This window comes from Ruditapes philippinarum, unplaced genomic scaffold (genome assembly GCF_026571515.1).
Source record: "Ruditapes philippinarum isolate M1 unplaced genomic scaffold, ASM2657151v2 ctg1030_1_1_1_1, whole genome shotgun sequence".
Lineage (NCBI taxonomy): Eukaryota > Metazoa > Mollusca > Bivalvia > Venerida > Veneridae > Ruditapes > Ruditapes philippinarum.
The window spans coordinates 49,306-70,574 of NW_026864618.1; the positions used below are offsets into that span (position 1 = coordinate 49,306).

Genomic DNA, 21,269 nt, shown 5'->3' on the forward strand with positions numbered 1-21,269 from the left:
ATTTGTAATACAATGTACTGCCAAATTGCTGTCTTTGATTAAATCGAATATAAATTCATATATTCGCAGCAGCCCTGTTTAAAGCAAATATAAATGTCTCAATATCCAATGAAAAATGATGTTACAAACGTACAATTATATAACATACATACTTTGTACTTGCATACCTTGTTCATTAAAGTATCTGCAATATAAAACTGTATGTACGTCTGAACTGTAATGCTATCATAATCTGATATTCAGTATTAATGAGATGTTCCAAGTTATTTATTCAAATAAACGTCTGTATACCTATTAACGATTAAAGTAAAACATTCCAGAAGTTTATCACTATATTCAAGGTTTTCTTGTTTTGGTGGTTTATTTGTTTGTTTGTTTTGTTGATGCTGTTGATGTTTATTTTGTACTTTTACAAAAATGTCAGACTTTACTGTAGCTTTTTTTGTACCGTAAGAGAAATGAATGTATCCAACAGATTATTTTATTTTCAGATTAAAAAAAATGAGTTTGAATGTTCTTTAACATTTTTAAAGATGGGTTTATCGTAAAAAAACTTCCACGAATAATGTTTTTTCCCCAAATTTTGTAAAAAAAACTTCAAATAAATAAATAGATAATTTGCTAGGGAAAAACAGCGAAGTGACCTTTCCTATACGTATGAAGTCAGCATATTATAAATTCAAAAGATAAGATACGTTACCATTTATGAATCATTATTTCTTTATATGTGTACATATAGACCGATACCAAACAAATATCTGTGAACAGTCATCCTAATATTTCGCAAGCATATAAATTCAGCGTTAATCTTCATTAAAATTAATTTCATTATAACTATTTAAATATATACACTTAAAATCATTCAATTCTTTTGCAATATTAATATTTGTTTTAATAAATTGTTATATGACATAGATATAGTTTTATGACTGCAAACTTATATAGCATAATATGATATCATATACTGAGTTATGATCTATTTTATTGCTGAATTCACGTGCGTGACACCAATGCCTCAACTGTTTACGGTAATTAATAAGATAATTATCGTCTGCCTGTCACGTCACGACAATCGTCCTCTATCATTACTACAATATACTCGTACACCATGTGATAAAGTATTGTCGTTTGATCTTTGCTATATAGCGAACTTTGCAATACTTGCTTTGATCACTTGATATTATTTTACTGCGCAAGGATGCATGTGTTTAAATAAAAGGGAAATTAAACCCCTGTTCGTTATAAAACTAAAGTTTAGCATAGATAGCGCAAACTAAACAAGTGAGTAAGAACATTGTAATTAAACATTTATATTTTGTGCTTAAACATTAGATAAATGTTCTTCCTATGTCACTTTCTTAGATGCAAAAAAATGGAATACCAAAAATGGCTGTATATTTTTTTGCAATTGTTTGAAATTACATTAATTAATTGTGATACAAAATTAGCGTCTGTTGGATCTATTGAAGATGCACCGAAGTATGGGACTTATCCTCACAAAACCTCAAATGACCAATACATGGATCCTTGCAAAGCATGTAAGACTTGTTTTATTGCTTTATATGACATTTAGTTAAAATATGAGTTATTGCTCTTTGTGAGCAACTATATCATTGTTTATTTAAACACATCTTTGAAATAAATGTACTATCTGCATTTATATGAAATAAATACAAAGACCTCTGTAGCTAGCAGCTGCTCACTTATACAAACAATATATATGCTTTGGTTGTTCATATTTCATAACTAAATTTGAATATTTATCATGCTCGCATCTCAAATGTTTTAAAATGTGATTTAGATACTATTATTACAAATGCATGTCGAAGTACATATGTCTGACCGATAATACTTTTAAAATGTTATTAAAATGATGTTATTGAAATGTATTTACTTTTGCTATTTATTTCGAACACATAATATCTTTTTCACAAACAAATGATGAGATTTTAATTTCTAAGCACATTAGATAAAGGCAGAAACGGCTGACGTAGGAACGGTGAGTCTGGGCATTACTACTTCAATATGAACTTTGTTTTTGATTAATGACAGTAACTATTTCCCATACAAATTTGTATTTGACAAAACATATTGAGGTCGTTACAGTGAACATTTTATGCCAGTTCTGTTTAATATCAAGTATTCATGTACTTTTAGAATAAAACACTGGAATTAAGCCAGCTTTTCTGGTAAGTTCCGTAAGAGGTATTTACAAGCTAGTTCAGTTTCAATAAATATTGGTTATTACTTGAGTTGGCACCACTTACTACAATATTGTTTGTAAATGTTTTGTTGAGGATTCAAAGCAACTAGTTTTTCATGCAGCAGTTTTAATGCATACTATTTATTCTTCACAGTTGCTGGGTATACATGTCTTTTGTACGTTGACAACCTTTGTCGGAGAAAACAGTTTTTAATATTAGTAACTCGCTTCTTTCTAACACATTTTCATAAAAATACTTAACACCACTTGCAAAATGACTTTTACCATTATTGACACGAGCTTAGCATCGGCGTTATTTCATGTTTATTTTATTTCTTTACCTTTTCTTCTCATTTTTTAACAAGTTTCTTTTAGAAGTTGTTCAATTATGTTATCCTTACTGATTCAATTTACAACCTCATTTGTGATGATGCTGTTCTTAGTTTATATGTTACGTTTTACTTTGAAAATGACATTTAATCCTGTTCGTTATGTTTTATTATGTTATAAAATTAACAGTTCTTTTATTGCCGATCTTTTATTACATAAAAATAGTTTTAATGTTTATGTGTCTCACAAGGAAACGCATCTCCTATTTCTTCAATAAAATAAATAGTCCTAAAATGAGTGTTACCTTTTTATGATATTATTTGGATGTATGTTTGATCTGTTGCTAATGCTTCTTGTGCTAGCTATTAAAATGTAAACAATTGAATTCGTATTTCTTCGAAAGGACATTTTCACTCATCAAATAAAACCATAGCCTTAATATTTCTTATCGTGATATTTTCATAAATGTTGCAATCTCTTACCGTTGGTCGTAGGAACTAACATAGTTGCACAAGTCTTAGAATTTAATAGGTGAAACAAAGAAGCCAGTCGAAGGGAAATTTGTCTGGTTGTATGAAGTGCTTGCTAAATACATATTACTATTCTCTTCGGATTTCATAATTGCCTCCAGGACATCTTAAATATCCAAACTTAAGCAAATGCTTGTGTTGATAAGACACAAAGAAAATTAATTTGTAAATGGTAAAAGTAATTCGCATGAGAATACAATATAATATTTACAACTGTTTTAATCAAGCGTTTTAGTTTGAGTCCTAATCCAAATTGCATTGTTACGTTATTTTGCATTTGGTTTACATCTTCTTAGCTAAAGAAACCATGCTTTTATTCATTTCAATCTCATAGACTCATCCTTGCTCTTCCAGAAACGATTATAGTGGCTGTTTGAAGTTTGTATTTTCATAAAGTGCTACTACAGCAAAATTGTCAATTCGTGGTCAATTCATACGCAACAAAACTCCAAGAAGGCGGTGTTAAATAGCCGATACACACCGCTTAAACCGATGTCTTAAATACAACCATATTCCATTCAGACAATATGCAAAAAAAGTCGGTCCAAATGTTTGTGTTTTTGAGTAATTTCAGATTAGGCAGAGTCACAGTGCTTATTTGAAAGAGTTAAGATTTTATAACCATTTGTTTTACATTATAACTTTTGCAATCAACTGCTCTGTCAAATAATCTGAATACCAGCATTGTTTATATCCAAATCATTGTCGTTATGTCATAAATGTGTAATGATCTATTAGACATTTTTTATTCAAATTCTTACCTTGTATACGGCGCAATACACAATAAAAGAATAACTGAAGTTGCATCTTTTATAAGTACTAGAAAGTCCACCAGAACACGAGGCTATCTGATTTTTACGATGGGCATAGCCCCCGAGTATAAATAATATTGCCGAGTGTTTTGATGTTTCTCTATTTTATCATAGGCAAAAATAAAAGCACGTTCCCTGTTGTCATAATATGAAACCCCAGAAAAAAGTAACCAATGAACGAGCCTCTGAATATGATACTTCTATCGCTACCCCTATCTCTGTCGTCACAATAAGTAAATTCCATAAAAAAATGAGCCAATCAATGGGTGTGCTCTGGAGTGCAGGTAACTAATTCTTGCACTCCAGTTTACGCACTTTGCATGTATATGTATACGATTTGACACATTTTCAACAGAAAGGTCCCCAAACTATGATACAATTTAGAATAATTTACTAGTATATTAAACTTTATATAATCTGCAATAATTTCGTGACAGTTATCCTATATAATTTCATACGCATGCGGTGTGCATGTTGTATTGTATGATCGTCTTTTTTGATAATTGATCAATAAACAATCCGTCTCAATGATATATTGTTTGACTTTTTGTGTAGTTTGCAATATCCGTTTAAGTTCGGGTAAATATAGAGCTTTACTAGTATTAAATGCATAAGACCATTTGATATTACCTACTATAATATTCAAAATTTAATATTTGTTTTTGAATTGGTTAAACATGGATGTAAATCATTGACATTTTTTTCTTTTTCAATCGTGTATGGTAATATCTGTTCAAAGAGAACTCGCTTCTGTAGGATTAACTAAAGAAGTAAAACAATATGATACTTATCCGCACAAAATCTCAGATGATTACTACATGGATCCATGTAAAGCTTGTAAGTCGGTTGATATAATAGTTTTTTTCAGGTTATAAAAGCATTGTATCATCAATATATACATATGTTAATATATCTTAACATTTAATATGAAACATTTTAATTATTCGAAAGAAGAAAGACAACTAAAATGCAACACTAAGTATCTGAGTATGGGTTTTATTGGTAATATATTGTAACTGGTGTAAATATTGTTCAGTTTGGTCATCCTGTTGAAGTATTATTAAAGACTTTTCAAGTAAGCATTTACCTCTCCTTCCCAAAGAATCAGAACTGTAAGTATTTCATGTTGAAAATAATACATATATGTATATAACAACGTTCATTGTTTTTGGGGTTTCTTTTCGGAAAACATATTATAAAAAACACATATCCTGGCTGTAAACAAATCTTTTCGCTTTTATGACTCTGGTTGTATGTATGCATGAAATAACTCCTTTTAAACGAATGTTTGTTTCCTATCACTTCTAATTAGTATTCATTTCTACCCGGATATTACACCCACTTTGATCTTGACTCACGAGAAATCCTTGCATGATATAGAATATACCAGAGATGAAACCTGTAAACAGTATTAGCTGACAGCTCCGTGTCAGCTCCAATTAGAGAAGGAGTCTGGCGTTTATTATAATGTTGTGAATTTTTGCTGAACGTTACTGGAAGTGTTTCCTGTATATGACGATAAATCGGATAACATCCGCAAAGTTATTGTCATCTGATTGTACTTTGACAGTTAAGGTATGGCTAACCTTAAAGGCACTATAAGGATCATAATATACGCATTAAAAGACACTGTATGCAAAATTGAAACGAAAATTACCGTAATGTTTACAAGTTATTGACACTGTTATGAATTAAAGCTTAGAAGTTAGAGGAGGGGTTCTTTTTCAGAAATAAGGAAACTCTAAATAATAAAAAGTATAACCATTATGATTGGTTATATTTAAGAAACAAATAAAAACACTCAGCTAACACACCGCACAAGCAAAATGATTGTTTCTACTCAGAATGTTACAGTGTTACCCTACCCTACCATACCCTACCCTACCCATTTTAAAGAAATGTGTTGCAATTCTCCTATTTGGAGAGCCGTATTTTAAGTATCCCTTAAATGAACCATAATTTGCCACTGTTACCCTAAATTGTTTTCAGGACTTTATTGCTTGATCTTGTCAAATATTAAATACTTTTACTGTGTCGTTTTGATTTTATAAGACTGAAAATATCAGGTACCATATTTGCTATAAAATTTACTTAAATTTACTAAAATACTTATACCAAAGATATAATTAAAATCAAACACTTTTCTTTCTAAAAGGAATATAAGAGATACATAAATAATGTTTATAGAAAAAAGTATACACGACAGAAGTTTGAACCCACGTTCGTCAGTTTCATTGCAGTTAGTTGACAGTGATTCTAACCTATTTCAATACTCTTTAAAGTGGGGGTACTGAATAAGGAGGATTATTAAATTCTTAAATTCGTTGAAAGTTTGTTACACAAAAAATTTATTGTCATTTAAGGTTTCCTATACGTTTCACATACTCAGAATCTGACAACAAATAATTTGTACAGATATTGTTTAAACGTCTCAAGTGTTTTTATTTTCCTTTAAGTACTGATAGGTTCAAGCAATTGTATGTTCATAAATATCTGTATATAAGCACTTCATTTTATTACTTGGTTTTGCGACTTATAAGGTTTTATTCCCTGAAATGATCATGCATTTATAGTAAATAGATGCATATGTTGTTTGCCTGATGTAAACATAAGTGAAAATAAAATTTTGAAATGTTTATATTTCGAAATATTAAGTGACATATTTCAAGGCGTCGGTCCTATTGATAGTCTCAGAAAAAATACTAAAAAAGTCAATGCAAAATTTATAAGTACACTATATGAGAAGTTCATAATTGTATAAACACATCAAATATAAACATGCTTACATTTATAGATGTCGTCATTTAGGATGGAATCGGTTAATATCGACTTACTTCTGATAATATCGCATTACTCCGCTTTCGATGGGTCTTTTAATATCTTATTTTAGTACATTTTTGTCGCATGAGAGGGTGTAATTTTACTGTGACGTCATTATACAAATGCTGATTACAAGAATACCAATGTGGCCGTTCAAATAAAACAATAAATGCTCGATAGGGTCCATGATCCTTACGAATTATGAATGGCGAAATAATGAAATTAATAATTTTATTCTATACTTGTTAGTTTGTAGCTAGAATTTGACTACCTCTGCTACAGTAGGGGCGTCTGAGACCGAGGACTTCAAACCACTTGTCACTTACCTCTGTAGGTTCGAGCCTCGCTAGCGTTGTCGGGTTCTAAATGCGAGAATGTTATCCAGCTAGTTTACTGAACATCGGTGGTTTTACTTAAATATTGGTAGGCGGCCAAGGTTTTCATAATATTACAACTACGTGTATATCAGAGTCTTAAATCAACTAAATCATAACTACCTTACCTATGCAAAGTTGAACAATGAACGGACCTGAAGTTATATCAATTTAGAACAGGAAAATATAGGCTCTACGTATTCTTCTTTTATTACTACACTGGTGGGAAACATTTATGTAATATCAAATAAAGCTCTAATCAAACTTTTATCAATACGGTAGCATGTTTGAATTGCCGATGATTTCTGATTCATTACAAAGAAATAATTACATTTTATATATCAAAGGGTTAAAGTCTTTTATTAATGTAATGCGTGAGGTATGATGCTATTCAACTATTGTACAATTTCTAATAGCATCTTTTTTTTCGTTTACATAAAATCATGTTAGGGATTTTCTGAAATAGAGTGATAAAAACGATTATGTGTGACAATTGAAGTAGTAGTAAATCAAAGGGCTGCAGCTCTATGGTATTTTCTGATTTTTGCAATCTAAATCATACTGACTATCTGTATGTACTTTCCTGTATAAGTTTATTTTTATATACTAAAATTCATCTTACGCAGCGACAGCGTTTTGATTTTCTTCTATAACAGATTGAGATTGATACATATGGAATTTTGCATGAAAAAAAAATAGAATTGCCTCGACTAGGATTTGAACCATAGGCCTCTCACACCCTCAACGAGACCGCTTACCTCTGCACCACGGCGAAGTTATACATATGTACCTTGAATAAAAACGAATACATTATGTAATTCTAAATTGAGAATTTCCATTTCGTGTTTGTAATCCTTATTAATTTCGAGGTATTTTGTTCACGATAAACCTGTTGTTTAACACTGATGAAAATAATTTAGTGAAAATCTTCTCGCCAAAACAGTCCACTACTCTATGGAAGCCTTGGAGGGTCACTTTTGAGTTTCGACTTACGGATGTTTTACTTTTGACTTTCGACTTTTGACTTTTGATTTGTGTCTTACGTCTTATGACTTTTGGCTAACCCATTTTACACGTGCTTTAGAACCTGAAAGCAGCAACTTTGGTTTAAGGTATGTTTTTTAAACGTTTTAAATAATTTCATTCAGATTTGTAATGGAGGAGAGGATGTGTGAAGGAGGGAATTTAATATTATTTGATATAATCCCATAGTGGTAATATATCACAGACTTTAATTCCACAACTGTGACTGTGTGTTTTGTGCAATCTGCTATGTTCTAAATATGTTCATTATATTGTGCTTATACATTTTTTTCCTCATCACAAAATCTGTCCATGAGTAACAAACAAATAACTATTTTACAAGTAGACAGGGAATACAAGTTTTACGTCTTAAAATGGCATGTGCACAGTCCTATCTCAATTCAGCATTTTATTAAGCTAACACAGAATCAGTATTTCTCTAAAGTACTTAGATAGTGTTGACCAATTTCATAAAAAACGGCAAGTTGTATGTTTATACACACAAGTACAAAGTTAACTAATATTGTGATCGAGCACCATTTGCATTTAGCGTCAATGTCTAATTTTGTTGTATATTTTAACAATTGAGAAAATAACACTTAAGAACAAACATAGATATAGGACCAGTTAGAACAAAATATCCTACTAGCATTTTAAATGTTATATTTTTTTCGCACCTATCAATCTTTAAAAGACGAAGCTAAGAGGTTTACCCATTTTATATACTATGAATGTATAAATATTTAGATAAAAGATAAACTCTTATTTCAGGCACAAATCCGGGAAAAAAGGTAACGAGGATGAAAACCTTGATGTTGATCTGTGTCTTCATCGTTATACTGTTCGGCATTACCAAAGCTACCGTACCAAGATACCTACCCTCAACATCTATAACAAACAAAACTCTGCTGATAACAGAGTACTTTCTGATACGTAATGGCATTACGACGACGTCATTTAGTACAGTGAATAGACTTTTTAATAACGCTTAAAATGGCGTAATGGAATATATACTCCTTTTGAGACTGTGTCTTATGTTATAAACAGAGAAATACAAACAAGTGGACAATGCATAGGATACCGTACAATATGGCGTAGGTTAAATGCTGGATTTACCACCATGTACGTTCAAGGGGGACGCGTCATGGAAATAATAGAGGCTTTGATCCAGATGGTATTGAGAGCGGAAAGCCTCACGCATGCCGACCGTCATACTTACGCCAAAGCACCAGTTTTATATGACATATGACGGTTAAGACGAACTTAAACAATAAGGATTTGTATCCAATGGTGGTGTGAAGGTATAGTATAAAAATAATATGGTTGGAACATTCGGGACTCAAATAACGACCCATACCTTATTGCAAGATACTTTAAGACACATTAATAACATATTAAGTCCCCCATACCACCCAACTACCAGGTCTGTATGAAACTCACGATAACTGCACCCCCTGCATTAATTTGAGCAAGACTCGTTCTTATTTGCAAAGAGCATGTATTTCACTGCCAAAAAGACCAATTGCGCATTCGTAGATTTACACCCCTTCTGAACCAACTCTGCAGATGCCCATGGACGCTATGTCAGCACTACATCTGTGTGCCGAAGTGATAACGTTGATTTAGAAATAAATCAATCATATAATTAAACCACTCAATTGCACTATAAGCATGTACACATTACAACATTGTGAGTGTATCCTTAAAGACACCTGCATGGCTCAAAAAGTTTTAAGTCAAATTTTACCGTACGATGAGTTTTAGCATATTTATGACGTTCCGAAACTAAACTAAAATAAACTTTTAAAAAAATCCATCCCAATGCAACAGTACTTAATAAACACCATCCTTTAGCTTTTTTCATTTTAAAACTATCGATTTTGAAGTGGGTCTTGTACTCTCATATGCACTATTATAACATTCTAGTAGATAACTACTGCCAATGTGTAAATTTCTTACATACTATTCTCGACACGATAAGAAAAATATGCATGGTAATATGTTTTCTACCCCAGACCCATTGATATAATGAACATTTTCTATCATATCATTCCCAAATTTAAAAAATCACTAAAATACATTATAGTCCATAAGTAGCTTGTATCAAAGTTTGCTAAAATCTTTCTATGAAGTATATTGATTCATTCTTGAAATTATGGACGGCTAATTAACTGGCTAGTTTGTAATATATTAAAGCCATTGAAAAATTTTATATGTCGTATTTGCTCTTATATTTACATTAAATTCTAGGCCAATGAATATCTGTAAAAAATGATTATAATAATAGAAAACGAGCATAAATTTTTCCATCAAAAATAAAGCTAGAAAAAATACAAAAAATACTGTTAAAAGAAAAAATGAATCAAAGAAAAAGTTAAGCTCCTACTGATTCGAACCCACATACCCTGCTGATTTCATCAACTAATGTAAATACTCTTTGAAATGATGGTAGTGCATATAAATATGTCATAACCTTAAACGGGTTCATTTCTTAAACCAGTTCTGCTTGTAATTTTCACGAACAGCGTAACGTGTAGTGGGAAGCTTCCTTATAGTTATTTAAAAAATCAAATCTAAACACATTTAAGTACAAAGTAATGTTCCTTTTAAGATTGCCAACTCATGCAGCCATGTAATATAATTTGTATTTTACATCAAATTATGTAGTGCCCAATCTGGACAGTTTAAAAGTAAATACATGCCCCGAGTACTTCTTTTTGTTTTTTTGCAACGTATTACGAGATGATGCACTATATGAAAATTCGGACTTCTGGTTGTATCTCTTCCTATCAACCCTGCCTTACAAAAAGGCTGCCGACTAGGAGTAGAACCTCGGTCTCCCGCGTGACTGGCATGTACACTTATCTACTATTGCCAAATGTCACAGGGGGAGAAAGATATGCAGGCCATACCGGAATCGAACCTGGAAACCCCGTACAGGGCTAGATCTGTCCCGACCAGAGATGCATATCATCTACTGAATATTATTCGTATCTTGACATATGTCATATACGTAATTTCAAGTATGTTTAATTAAGATTCATTTGCAAAAAATAGCAGTACCATACTTTATTAGGATGTATTATCGTTATTAAAAAGAATATATATAAATTTATTTCAAAAATGAACAATTGATATTTTGTTAATAAATGCTGTCTTATTTTTCTCGTTTTTTTTTTTTTTTTTTTTTTTTTTTTTAAGTTTTTGCCTGTGTGATCTTCTTCTCACTATATTAATTTATCACTTTCTTAACTTATTGACTTTTATCTTTGACTTATAACTTTTGCCATTTGCTTGTTACCTCTTTGCCTTTGTATAAACATTCTAGTTAAACTTACTTTATTAAGATATAATTGCCAAACTAAGCAAAATTTGTGATACAATCACCAAACGCAAGGGAGTACATTCAGTCGAGAGTGGTGTTGAATCATATAATGTTTACAAGTTACAACCTTAGCCACTAGCCTCATTTTTGCATAAGAATTATTGCCATTCATCATGTTTTCATCATATTTGATCTTTTTTAACGTAAAAAAGAAATCAACATTCAAAATTGTTTATGTGAAATCAAAGGTATAGTAAGCATTTTTAATTCGGGACATTCATTTATAAGTCCGTCTGCAGCATTATAGTATTAAAGTAAATGAAAACTATGCCTTGAAAATGACGAATTCTTTTATTCAGATTAAAACAGTTCTGAAGGCTTTTATTTTTCTTAGATGGTGTAGCTTTATTACAAATTTTATTAACATTTTACATTCTTGAAATAGATTATTTAAATTCTTTGTTGTAATTTGGTCACTAAAGGATTCACTGGTACGCTATTATTTTTCCGAATGTTTGACTATTAAGAGAGTACAAGCGTGTTAGGCATTATACATATACAATTATATTAAAGGAGATATATAAAACGAACATATTATGTAGAAGAGCATTTAAAGCTTTGTATATTTTGCTACAAGCACGAGTGGAAAATTGATATCTCGCGCAGACGAAGCGTCTAGAGAGATATCAATTTTCCAATGTTGCATTTGTAGAAAATGGCATTAGCCTCCCAGAAAGCTACTCACAACCATAATTTAAAAACTTTTATTATATACCTTTTTAGTTTTTAGTAAAAATGATTTTCAATTAAACTACACTTCTATTAAAATAATCTGAAAAATGAAAAATAAATATATGACTGACGTTAATGTAATACTATAGCAAAAAGCGCGACGCCTCTATATAAGTTTCCCCGTTTCCTAATGAACTATGTAAGCGAGCAACTAAAGATCGGATATCATACGATCTCAAAAAAATCCGCATTTCCATATATGCCTATTGTCACTTACATAATACGCTGAATTTCTATCCGTAAAAGAAAATTTATAAGGTATAAAAAAAATTAGAAACGTTTGACTACAATATACTTGAAACCTCTTGAATGATCACTTCAAACTTGGACTTATTACATTTTCTAATAAAATCATCTTCTTCACCTATGTCCTGAATTGCATAAAAAACTTGCCTCATTGTGACAATTTATATGTTCGTGTTCTTGTAACTTGTTTATAACCAAAACTTAAACTTTGCAATTTACCCCGAATAAACAGTATTTTAAATGTTACACAGAATTATTTATCTATGTAGAGATAGTGTTCCTTTAAAGTTATAAGTAAGAGGTTGAAATGAGCAAAGTGAATTAGAATATCAATCACTATAGAAGTAAACTGTGTGGAATCCAGCCAACTCCCTCAACAGACTACCTAAATATACTCTAACGAGAGACCACACTACCAAAGGTTTTTACCTCACGGTCTAGACCGTGACAGGTTGGCAGAGCTATCAATAATTTTGTGGAATAAATGCGTTTAAACAGATAACAAACATTTTTTATTCTACAACCGTGCTTTATTTTGTTTAACAAAATTGTTGTATTATAAGAAAACAAATGTATTAGATAGGCAAAACAAACTGAATTTGAGCTTCGTTGTATTTAATTAAAAAAAGGAGATAAGAAATACAGCGATAAGCATTTGTTTCTAAAATTGCACATATGCCTTACCTAAAAGCTAACACTGCCATCAACAAAAACATCAAGTATTTACGTCACAGAAGATATATATACATGCAATATTTCTACAAAACAACACATTGTTGATACGTTACTGATGAAAAACTAAGAGAGTCATGAGTGTTCTAACGAAGCTTTTGAAAACATAAGATAAATTAGATAAACTAGCAACGCTAGAGTGTCTGTACTATTTTTGGATTTTTAAAATCATTGTCAGCGAGTTATTTCTTCATTTCTAAATGTTCAATAGAGAGGGAAAAAAACAGTCTCTAGCTAAAAATTTCCTAAAACTGTATATATTGTATGATGTATATAGTAAATAACGTTCACCAGTTTTATTTTTGTTGTTTTTTTTTCGAAGAATATCCGACTTTATATGTAATGGAAATTTCATAGTCTTTCGTAATGAGCATACCCCCAACCCACAGCATGTCGAAAAAGGGAATGTTTAACTTAGGAGAACTATTAAATGTTATAATCAAAAGTTTTGTTAACAACGCAATGCACTCTGTCTCGCCGAGACATATCTGCCAGTAAATTCAAGTTGATGCCTTCAACAGTTTTTGAGATAATTATGAGTTTAACAAAATCTAAGTATGAAAAAAAAACAACAACAAAAAAAAAACAAAGGGGACTTTCTGAAATGTATGATAGCTATGATAGCAAGAAATATGTTTCTCTCTGCCTCGCCAAGCTATATGAACATGCAAAGTTTGATTTCGATACCTTTCTTTTAAGTTTTATAATTTACAATGGGTAAATACTGAAAATTATGAAAGCCAGAATTATGAATTCATAATTTTTCACACTTTTCTCTGTCTCACCATGACCTGTCTATCGGTACATGTTTTATACTATATTGGAGATATGGACAGTATAAAATAAACTTGGCGGGACGTGACATTGCGTGTTTCCAATAAAGCGTCCAATATAAGTGGTTGGGTTTAAACTTGAAAATTATGGAGCGTCTGAAACAAGTGTGAAAAGGTAACACTCGTATTCCGAAAATGTCTGAATATTTCCATAGACAATAACGAAGAAAATCAAATCACTAGTGTTTGACATTTTTGCATTTTGCTAAAAACTGTATCTACTTTCCACTCGGAACGAACGCTGCTTTTGCAATGAAACCTCTTAGTCTTCTATAACTGGCTCCAAGAAATATCTTGACAAATATGTATTGCTGATGCTCTTTGCAACTGCTTGTAGTTGAAACCATTCTACAGCGCGTCCTTAATTCCTACAGTAGCTTTACTAGAATTTAAATTGAAAACATTTAAAGTATGCGTTACCTCATATTAAATAAAATACATATATATACAAATTAAATACAAAAAAATCCCTTAATACATAACTGTATTACAAAAGTTTATATACAAATAACATGAACTTTGTTCTTGGTAGGTGTCCTAAGTTATTGATACTGAACAAGTGAATAAAGTTTCAATATCCTATCATAACTGGTCCTTTATTGGACCATATCTTTCATAATCATTTTGACAAAAAAATTAGCTTTAAAAATTGGCATAAGTATGTCAAATTGTGAGCCACTCATACAAAACTTGGTCATTGACCTTAGATGTCAACACTTAATATGTGTTTTAAGTTTCAAAGGAATCGCTAAAAAAATGTTTGAGAAACCTTTTTTCATGAAAATTCTAAACCATAAATTCAAAGTCGAAAAAGAGGCATTTGATAACAATGCAATTTAGAGATTTCTAACTTAGAGCGTGTTCTAAACAAGTGTAAAGTTTCAAAGCTGTATGATTTATTGTTTTTGAAATACCATGTTTCATGAAACTTCTTAACTACAAATTTCTTTGTCAAAATAAGGCCTATAATTTGGTCTATATTCAATATAAGATGGACGAGGAATGAACTACGGGTGAAAACCGATTGAAACTGCAGCAAACAACAATGCGAGACTGGTTTGGATTTAAAACTGGAACCCATATAAAAAAATAAAGCGTTTGATTCATTCGCTGTATGTCAATTTTAGATTATACATGTATATTCGTGTTTCGGAAATAAAAATAAAAATTTATACCCAATGCAATGCAAAGCAAGCAAAGTATTTTCTTTTCTTAATCAATTAAAAAAGCTTATATAAGAATAACATTCTGTACTTGCATATAACCCCACATATTTTTTATTTAAATAAGTCTCCAGGACGCTTAGGTAAATGAACTTACCTCGTCTGAAACGTTGTCATATTCTGCCATATTTTCCTTGGAAATTATGAGGCAAGCACGTGGGACAATAAAAAATCCATAAGTCAAAAATCAGAAGTCATAAATCAAAAGTCATTAATCAAAAGTCATAAGAAAATAGTAAAATAAATCTATAAGTCGAAACTCAAAAGTGACCCTCCAAGGCTTCCATACTACTCGACAGTCAGATTTATTTGTGTACTACGCTCTGGAGTATTCGGTAATCGACAAAGCTAAAAATAGCATTTTCATTGATTAAAATGATATTCATGATAATCCGAAGCTTTACGGAAATAGCCGAACATTTTTCATTGGGTAAAAAAGATATTCATCCGCGAAATTTGTGATTGTAACCTCATATTTCTGTTGACTAATCTAAACTTTTAATGCACTGTAATTCGTTAAATGCCTACATTAAAAATTATTCTTTCTTTTAAATTGCTGGTTTTTAAGCAGTTTTGAGTGAGAACTACTTTGCGTTGTTAGGACTGTTAGGAAATTTTGTGTTAGACCGTGGATGTTAGCTATGTATTTACTGATCTTACGATCAGAAAATACAAAAACCTTCCTTATTGTAATATTCAATGACAAAATTTGTTCAGGCTTATCTTCAACAATGATAATAACCCTGCCCCTCTCACAAACAAAATGTTTTGTTTAAGTTGTAAAGATCTTTTAGATATTATAAACAATTTTTATTGCTTAAAGGATGACACTGTAAGAATTATCTTACCTGATAATTAATTGCAAGGGTTTTTGTCGAAACTCTATACTGATAGGCCCAAAAGATAGTTCAATCTCTAGAATGATTTGAGAATTGTTTGATTGGTTTTAGCGCAATGCTTTTTTCTTTATCTGCTACCTGTAAGCTTCAAAACAAATAATATAGGTGAATGATAACCATGTTAATTAATCTGGATTTTATTTTTGCATTTTTAAAGCAAGATACTTTAACAAGTCAAATCAATTGTCGGCGAAAAAGCAAATGCAATTGCCTGGTCCAATTAAATAAGTAGCATGCTGAAGATTAGTTGATACAATTACAGTATATTTAAATATCTAAGCAATTTTATAATAACATTTGACAGATGGGTTTTTTATTGTTGTTGTCTTTGTAATACAGTATGCCTAATCATACTTCAACTTCTTTAATTTGAAACTGAACGAAGTGTTGACATTGGAAAAATTAACATTCATAACAAAGCAGTTTAATCTAACTATTTATGTAATAATGTTTTAAGTATATTTTTTAACTAAGACAAATGCATATTAAACACCAAAGTAAATTAGTTGATACAGTACTTCTTATCTTAGATAGCTAAGTAAACTGCGTTATCTTACGTTAATTCACAAATTAACCGGGTATATAAGATATTTATGTCATTTACAATCAAGGCAGTAAAGGTTACATAAAATCCTCGTGTCTCTGAACACTGTTGGTAAAAGTGTAAACAATAACAAAGTGATTATAACAGGGAGGCTGCTCACTGTAAAATTGTGCATCATAGAGCCGATACCTATTTCTCACACTATTCATAATTTAAAACATCTGTAAGATTTTGAAGATTTTTGAATTATTTTAACTGATCTATCTAAATATGGCGACAATGGATTTCCTTACAACTGACGTCACGTGTAAAATGACTAAAATAATTCTCCACAAAACTCTTAGGAAAAGAATTGTTAAAACAACATATCTTATCATGATTTTTTATATCTATCTCAAATTAATAATGTTATGTCCTGCTTATCATTTTGCGAACAGATGCCAAAATGTATAGTCTTTCTTCATAGGTTTTATATTGTTTCAAACATGTTTCTGAGTTCTAAAAGTTATATTCTTTGTGTCCTAAATGTATACCAGGATGTACTTTTGTAAAACAAAAAAATGTGGTTTTCTGATACATGCGTCTAACATAAACGTCATAATTATGTGCCGGAACACATACAAATCATCGGTTATAATTCATATTAGTAATGATATTTTTACTTTGCGTCAGAATCCTGCTGTAAAACTTCCTATTTACACTAAATTTCAGTGGCTGCAGGTTTTATGTTTTTGTATACGGATATTAAACTTTCACAAAAATTTCTTTATCTGGCGGCACCTATTCTCTGATATTACTTTATATTTTCACATAGTTTTACTATGTGAATAAAGCATTACCTCTTGGTCGTTACTATATTACAAACTCTGCAATATTAGCTTTACTCTGTTCATATGTCTTCACTGCGTTATTGATAAAACGGGAATTATACTTATTACAGTGATCTTCAGATTTACCTAGCGTTTAAACTTACTTGCACAGAAAGTTTTGGTATTTTTGTTTCCATTTAAGATTTTTAAATGTTTGTTTTGCTCATGTCTTAAAATTGACTGAAATGGAATTACAAAAAGGAATATATTTTATTTTGCACTTTTTTGGAATTACATTTATCAATTGTGAAACAAAAATAGCATCTATTGGATTACTTGATGATGCTCCGAAATATGGGACATATCCACATAAAAGCTCAAATGACCAATATATGGATCCTTGCAAAGCATGTAAGATTTATTTTTTCATTCTCATATATGTTCTTTTCTTCAAATTTTATGTCGATTTAAGCTGTGTTACAGTTTCGTCCAAATTTTAAATGATTACTCTAGACGATTGACAAGTTTGATAAAATGAGTTAGTGTTCAGATAGATATAGGATGTTATTTCATAGAAATTTTTATAATTATTAATATTGCATATTCTTTTAATTTGAAAAATGTTCTTTTACATACTATAAAAGAAGAAACTTAAAGTTTTATATTATTTTTATAAGGAAAAGACTTTAAAAAAACTTTAAAATGCCAAACATTAACATACTAAAATGATATGAAAATTTAAAATGTTGGCCGTTCATGTTGGTCACATTCATACCCATAAACTATTTAAATTTTCGGATTTGAATAACAAATAACAGAACATTTCTTCTTTCATTACTAAGCACAATTCTTGAACAACATAAAACTACAAAAAAACGAGAATACAAAGAGAATGCAGGAAATAGGATATCTGCTTGTTTAGATTTTTGTTCTATTTCACAGATACATTTTAATTGAGTTATACTGATGCAAAAAAAAATGCGTTCTATAAACAAAACCAAATTAATTCTTTAGTACTAAGTTACACTGATGAGTTACTTTTATGTCTGAACTTCAAATTTTCGTTCATATATTTAGTATTTTTTACGTTTGGTATTTTATAATACTTAAATTTATATCTATCAAATTTTATTTTTATCAAACACATTGAGTTCTAGATGAAAGGAATATAAACACGTAACTATTGTATAATTTTTTTTAACATCATGAGACAAACGACCGTTTCTTATTAAATAGAAATTAAGTCTATATATATATATATATGTATATAAAAAAAAGGATTGTCAAATCAGTCCCTCTTTTTAGTCTCCAATAGGGTTTTGGACTGTTAATACTAAGATTATTTTATACAAATGCTGAATACATAAAAAATAGCATGTGACTTCTTTCATTCACTTTCTTTAAGTTGATTTTACACAATGACATTGTGGATAGAGACATGTTACGAACATTTTGTTTGATTGGTCCAACAAGACAATCCCGCTTAAAATCCTGTATAAGATTTTTTTTACATCGAATAAAAAAACAACGTTTAGTTCGTTTGATCGAACAAAATAGGGCCACGAAAGAACACGTTGAACAATAAATTAACAGTTTGTTCGATCAAAATGCTATACAAAAGCATATTTAATTATATAAGGATCTTGTTGAAACGAATGAAAAAAACAAAAACAAAAAACTGACATATTATCCAATTGATCGAGCATAAAACGATAAATTACCACTGGAAATTGCACTGGAAATGTTTTGTTTTTGTTTTTGTATCGAACAGAACAAAACTAAAATCATAATAGAACACCTTGCTTATTTTGTTTCAAAAAGAAACATTTTAAACAAAAAAATGCTAATGTAGAAAATTTGTTTATGTATTATTGTGTTGTTTTTTTTCAAGCATGTATGCTTTGCACACTTTTGCTAGATGTAAACTTCTTCCAATTTTAGCATACTACTTCTTTGAGATAAACATTTACAGTAAACAAGTACCTTAGTAGAATTTGCTCTTTGATCGCCAGCCACACGTTAAACAAAATGCATTTTGAGTAAAATTAAAACACCAGATATTCGTGTAATTTTCAGTTAGTGGTATTGACATACAATTACAAGACAGTTTCAATTAGAAATAATTTTGATAATAAGTGTCTGGTTTTGATGTTATTTGTTAGGATTACGACAGCAGTCTGTACAAATGATTTTGCTGACGATGTTTTTAATTTATCGCTCTAACCACGCCGAGCTTTCAAACTTAGTACTTTATGAATTTTACATCGCAGTTTGTAATAAAAAGAATTGCATTTTTACATTTCAGAAAGTTCCTTCCAAAATTCATTTGCTATTTTTACAGCATGTGTTTAAGTTTTTGAAAGACAAACTTTTAGGCTGGTTGTCTTAGTATCTGTTTGCAATGCAAAATGTCTAGCCTTAAATTGTAAATCATTATTTTATGTAATTTGATTGATTCAAGGAAATATTAATGGACGATTCTCAGGAAAGGATTCTCTGAAATGCATTATGACCAAAAAAATATTTCACTGAGGGTTTTTGACATGGCATGACTGCTGTCAACAATGTTTCAAGATTATTCTTCCATTTGATGTAGGATGCACAAATAACTTGTGATCAAAATTTCAAACCATACGCTCACACCTTTTTATAGAATATTTTTCTTATTGTGAAAAATGACCCAAAATTGAAAAGCATTGAAACGCTTTTCACTAAAATCGGAATAGAACTAGCACAAAGTCCGATTTTATTTCTGATTACATTTATTAATTATCTATTGCATATCATACAATTTTAAACGTCCTAACTGATCTTTGTAAGAAATTAAATTTTAAGATTTTAGGATTTACGACCTCAGTGGTGTACCTTTGATATCATTAAAAATGAATAAATTTAAAAGCATTACAAAATGTTCCTTGATGTATTGTTTTTTACAACTTATCAACTGTTTTCGTTATTACATTGCAATTTCAACAGTCACATTTTATTGCTAACCTAATTATTTTAATTCTGCTGATGCATCATCGAAACAAGAGCAGAACTATCTTTATACAGACACATATAGACAAAGCTTATTAGTTAATTATGATATGAAAACCATTGCAAGACAACAAAACGAAATGTGCACGTTTGAATAATACAATGCGGATAGGTAACGATACCATGTATCACATTTCCCCTATTCCATTTAACATTATTTTTCAGCAGGCAATCATCTTTTGAACAGAAGAAATCAGGTGTGTTTGTAGAAAACACAAGCATTTTATGTAATTGTTTTCGCGGAGAATACATCTGCACTTCCAGATACATATCTGTATTCTGTTAATGACATGAATATCATAAACTGTACTCTAAAACAGACATTTCACATCACACTTGATGATATTGAGACTTTTCATCATTAATTACATTTAATGTATAAACACGTTTATTTAGCGCATATCTTTAAGCTTGAACCTGCGATTTTATTGTTTTATAGTTTGCTTCCTGCACATACGGTTTAGTTCTCAACACAATTGTCTTCATCCATGAAACAGATACACTACTGGTATTCATTTATTTGCCAAACCCTTTGAACAGAAACATTGATGGTAATCAAATCGTTGCCTGTCCAGACTTTGCTTAATGTAAATATATTGATATCGAAATGTTAAAGTTCAATAAAATATAGTCGCAGCAATAGATAATTATTAAAGTTGGTTAATTGGCCTTGTGCTATTTTGTTACAGTTTTGTCAAGCGTTATAAATGTATGCACTTAGCAGACATTATAATA

General features: G+C 30.4%; 1 protein-coding gene across 3 annotated transcripts in view; it reads left to right on the plus strand.

Moving 5' to 3' along the window:
* Positions 1-1,504: 1,504 nt before the first annotated feature.
* The window catches only part of LOC132726272 (tolloid-like protein 1), an 86,567-nt gene continuing 66,802 nt past the window's right edge, over positions 1,505-21,269 (plus strand). For 2 of the 3 annotated variants that reach the window (XM_060711563.1, XM_060711564.1), the window contains exon 1: positions 1,505-1,538. In XM_060711563.1, coding sequence (XP_060567546.1) covers positions 1,520-1,538 — 19 coding nt within the window. In that variant the 5' untranslated portion in view covers positions 1,505-1,519. Of the gene's footprint in view, positions 1,539-17,567; positions 17,907-21,269 lie in introns of those variants that run through there. The other variant, XM_060711568.1, reaches the window with a different exon arrangement.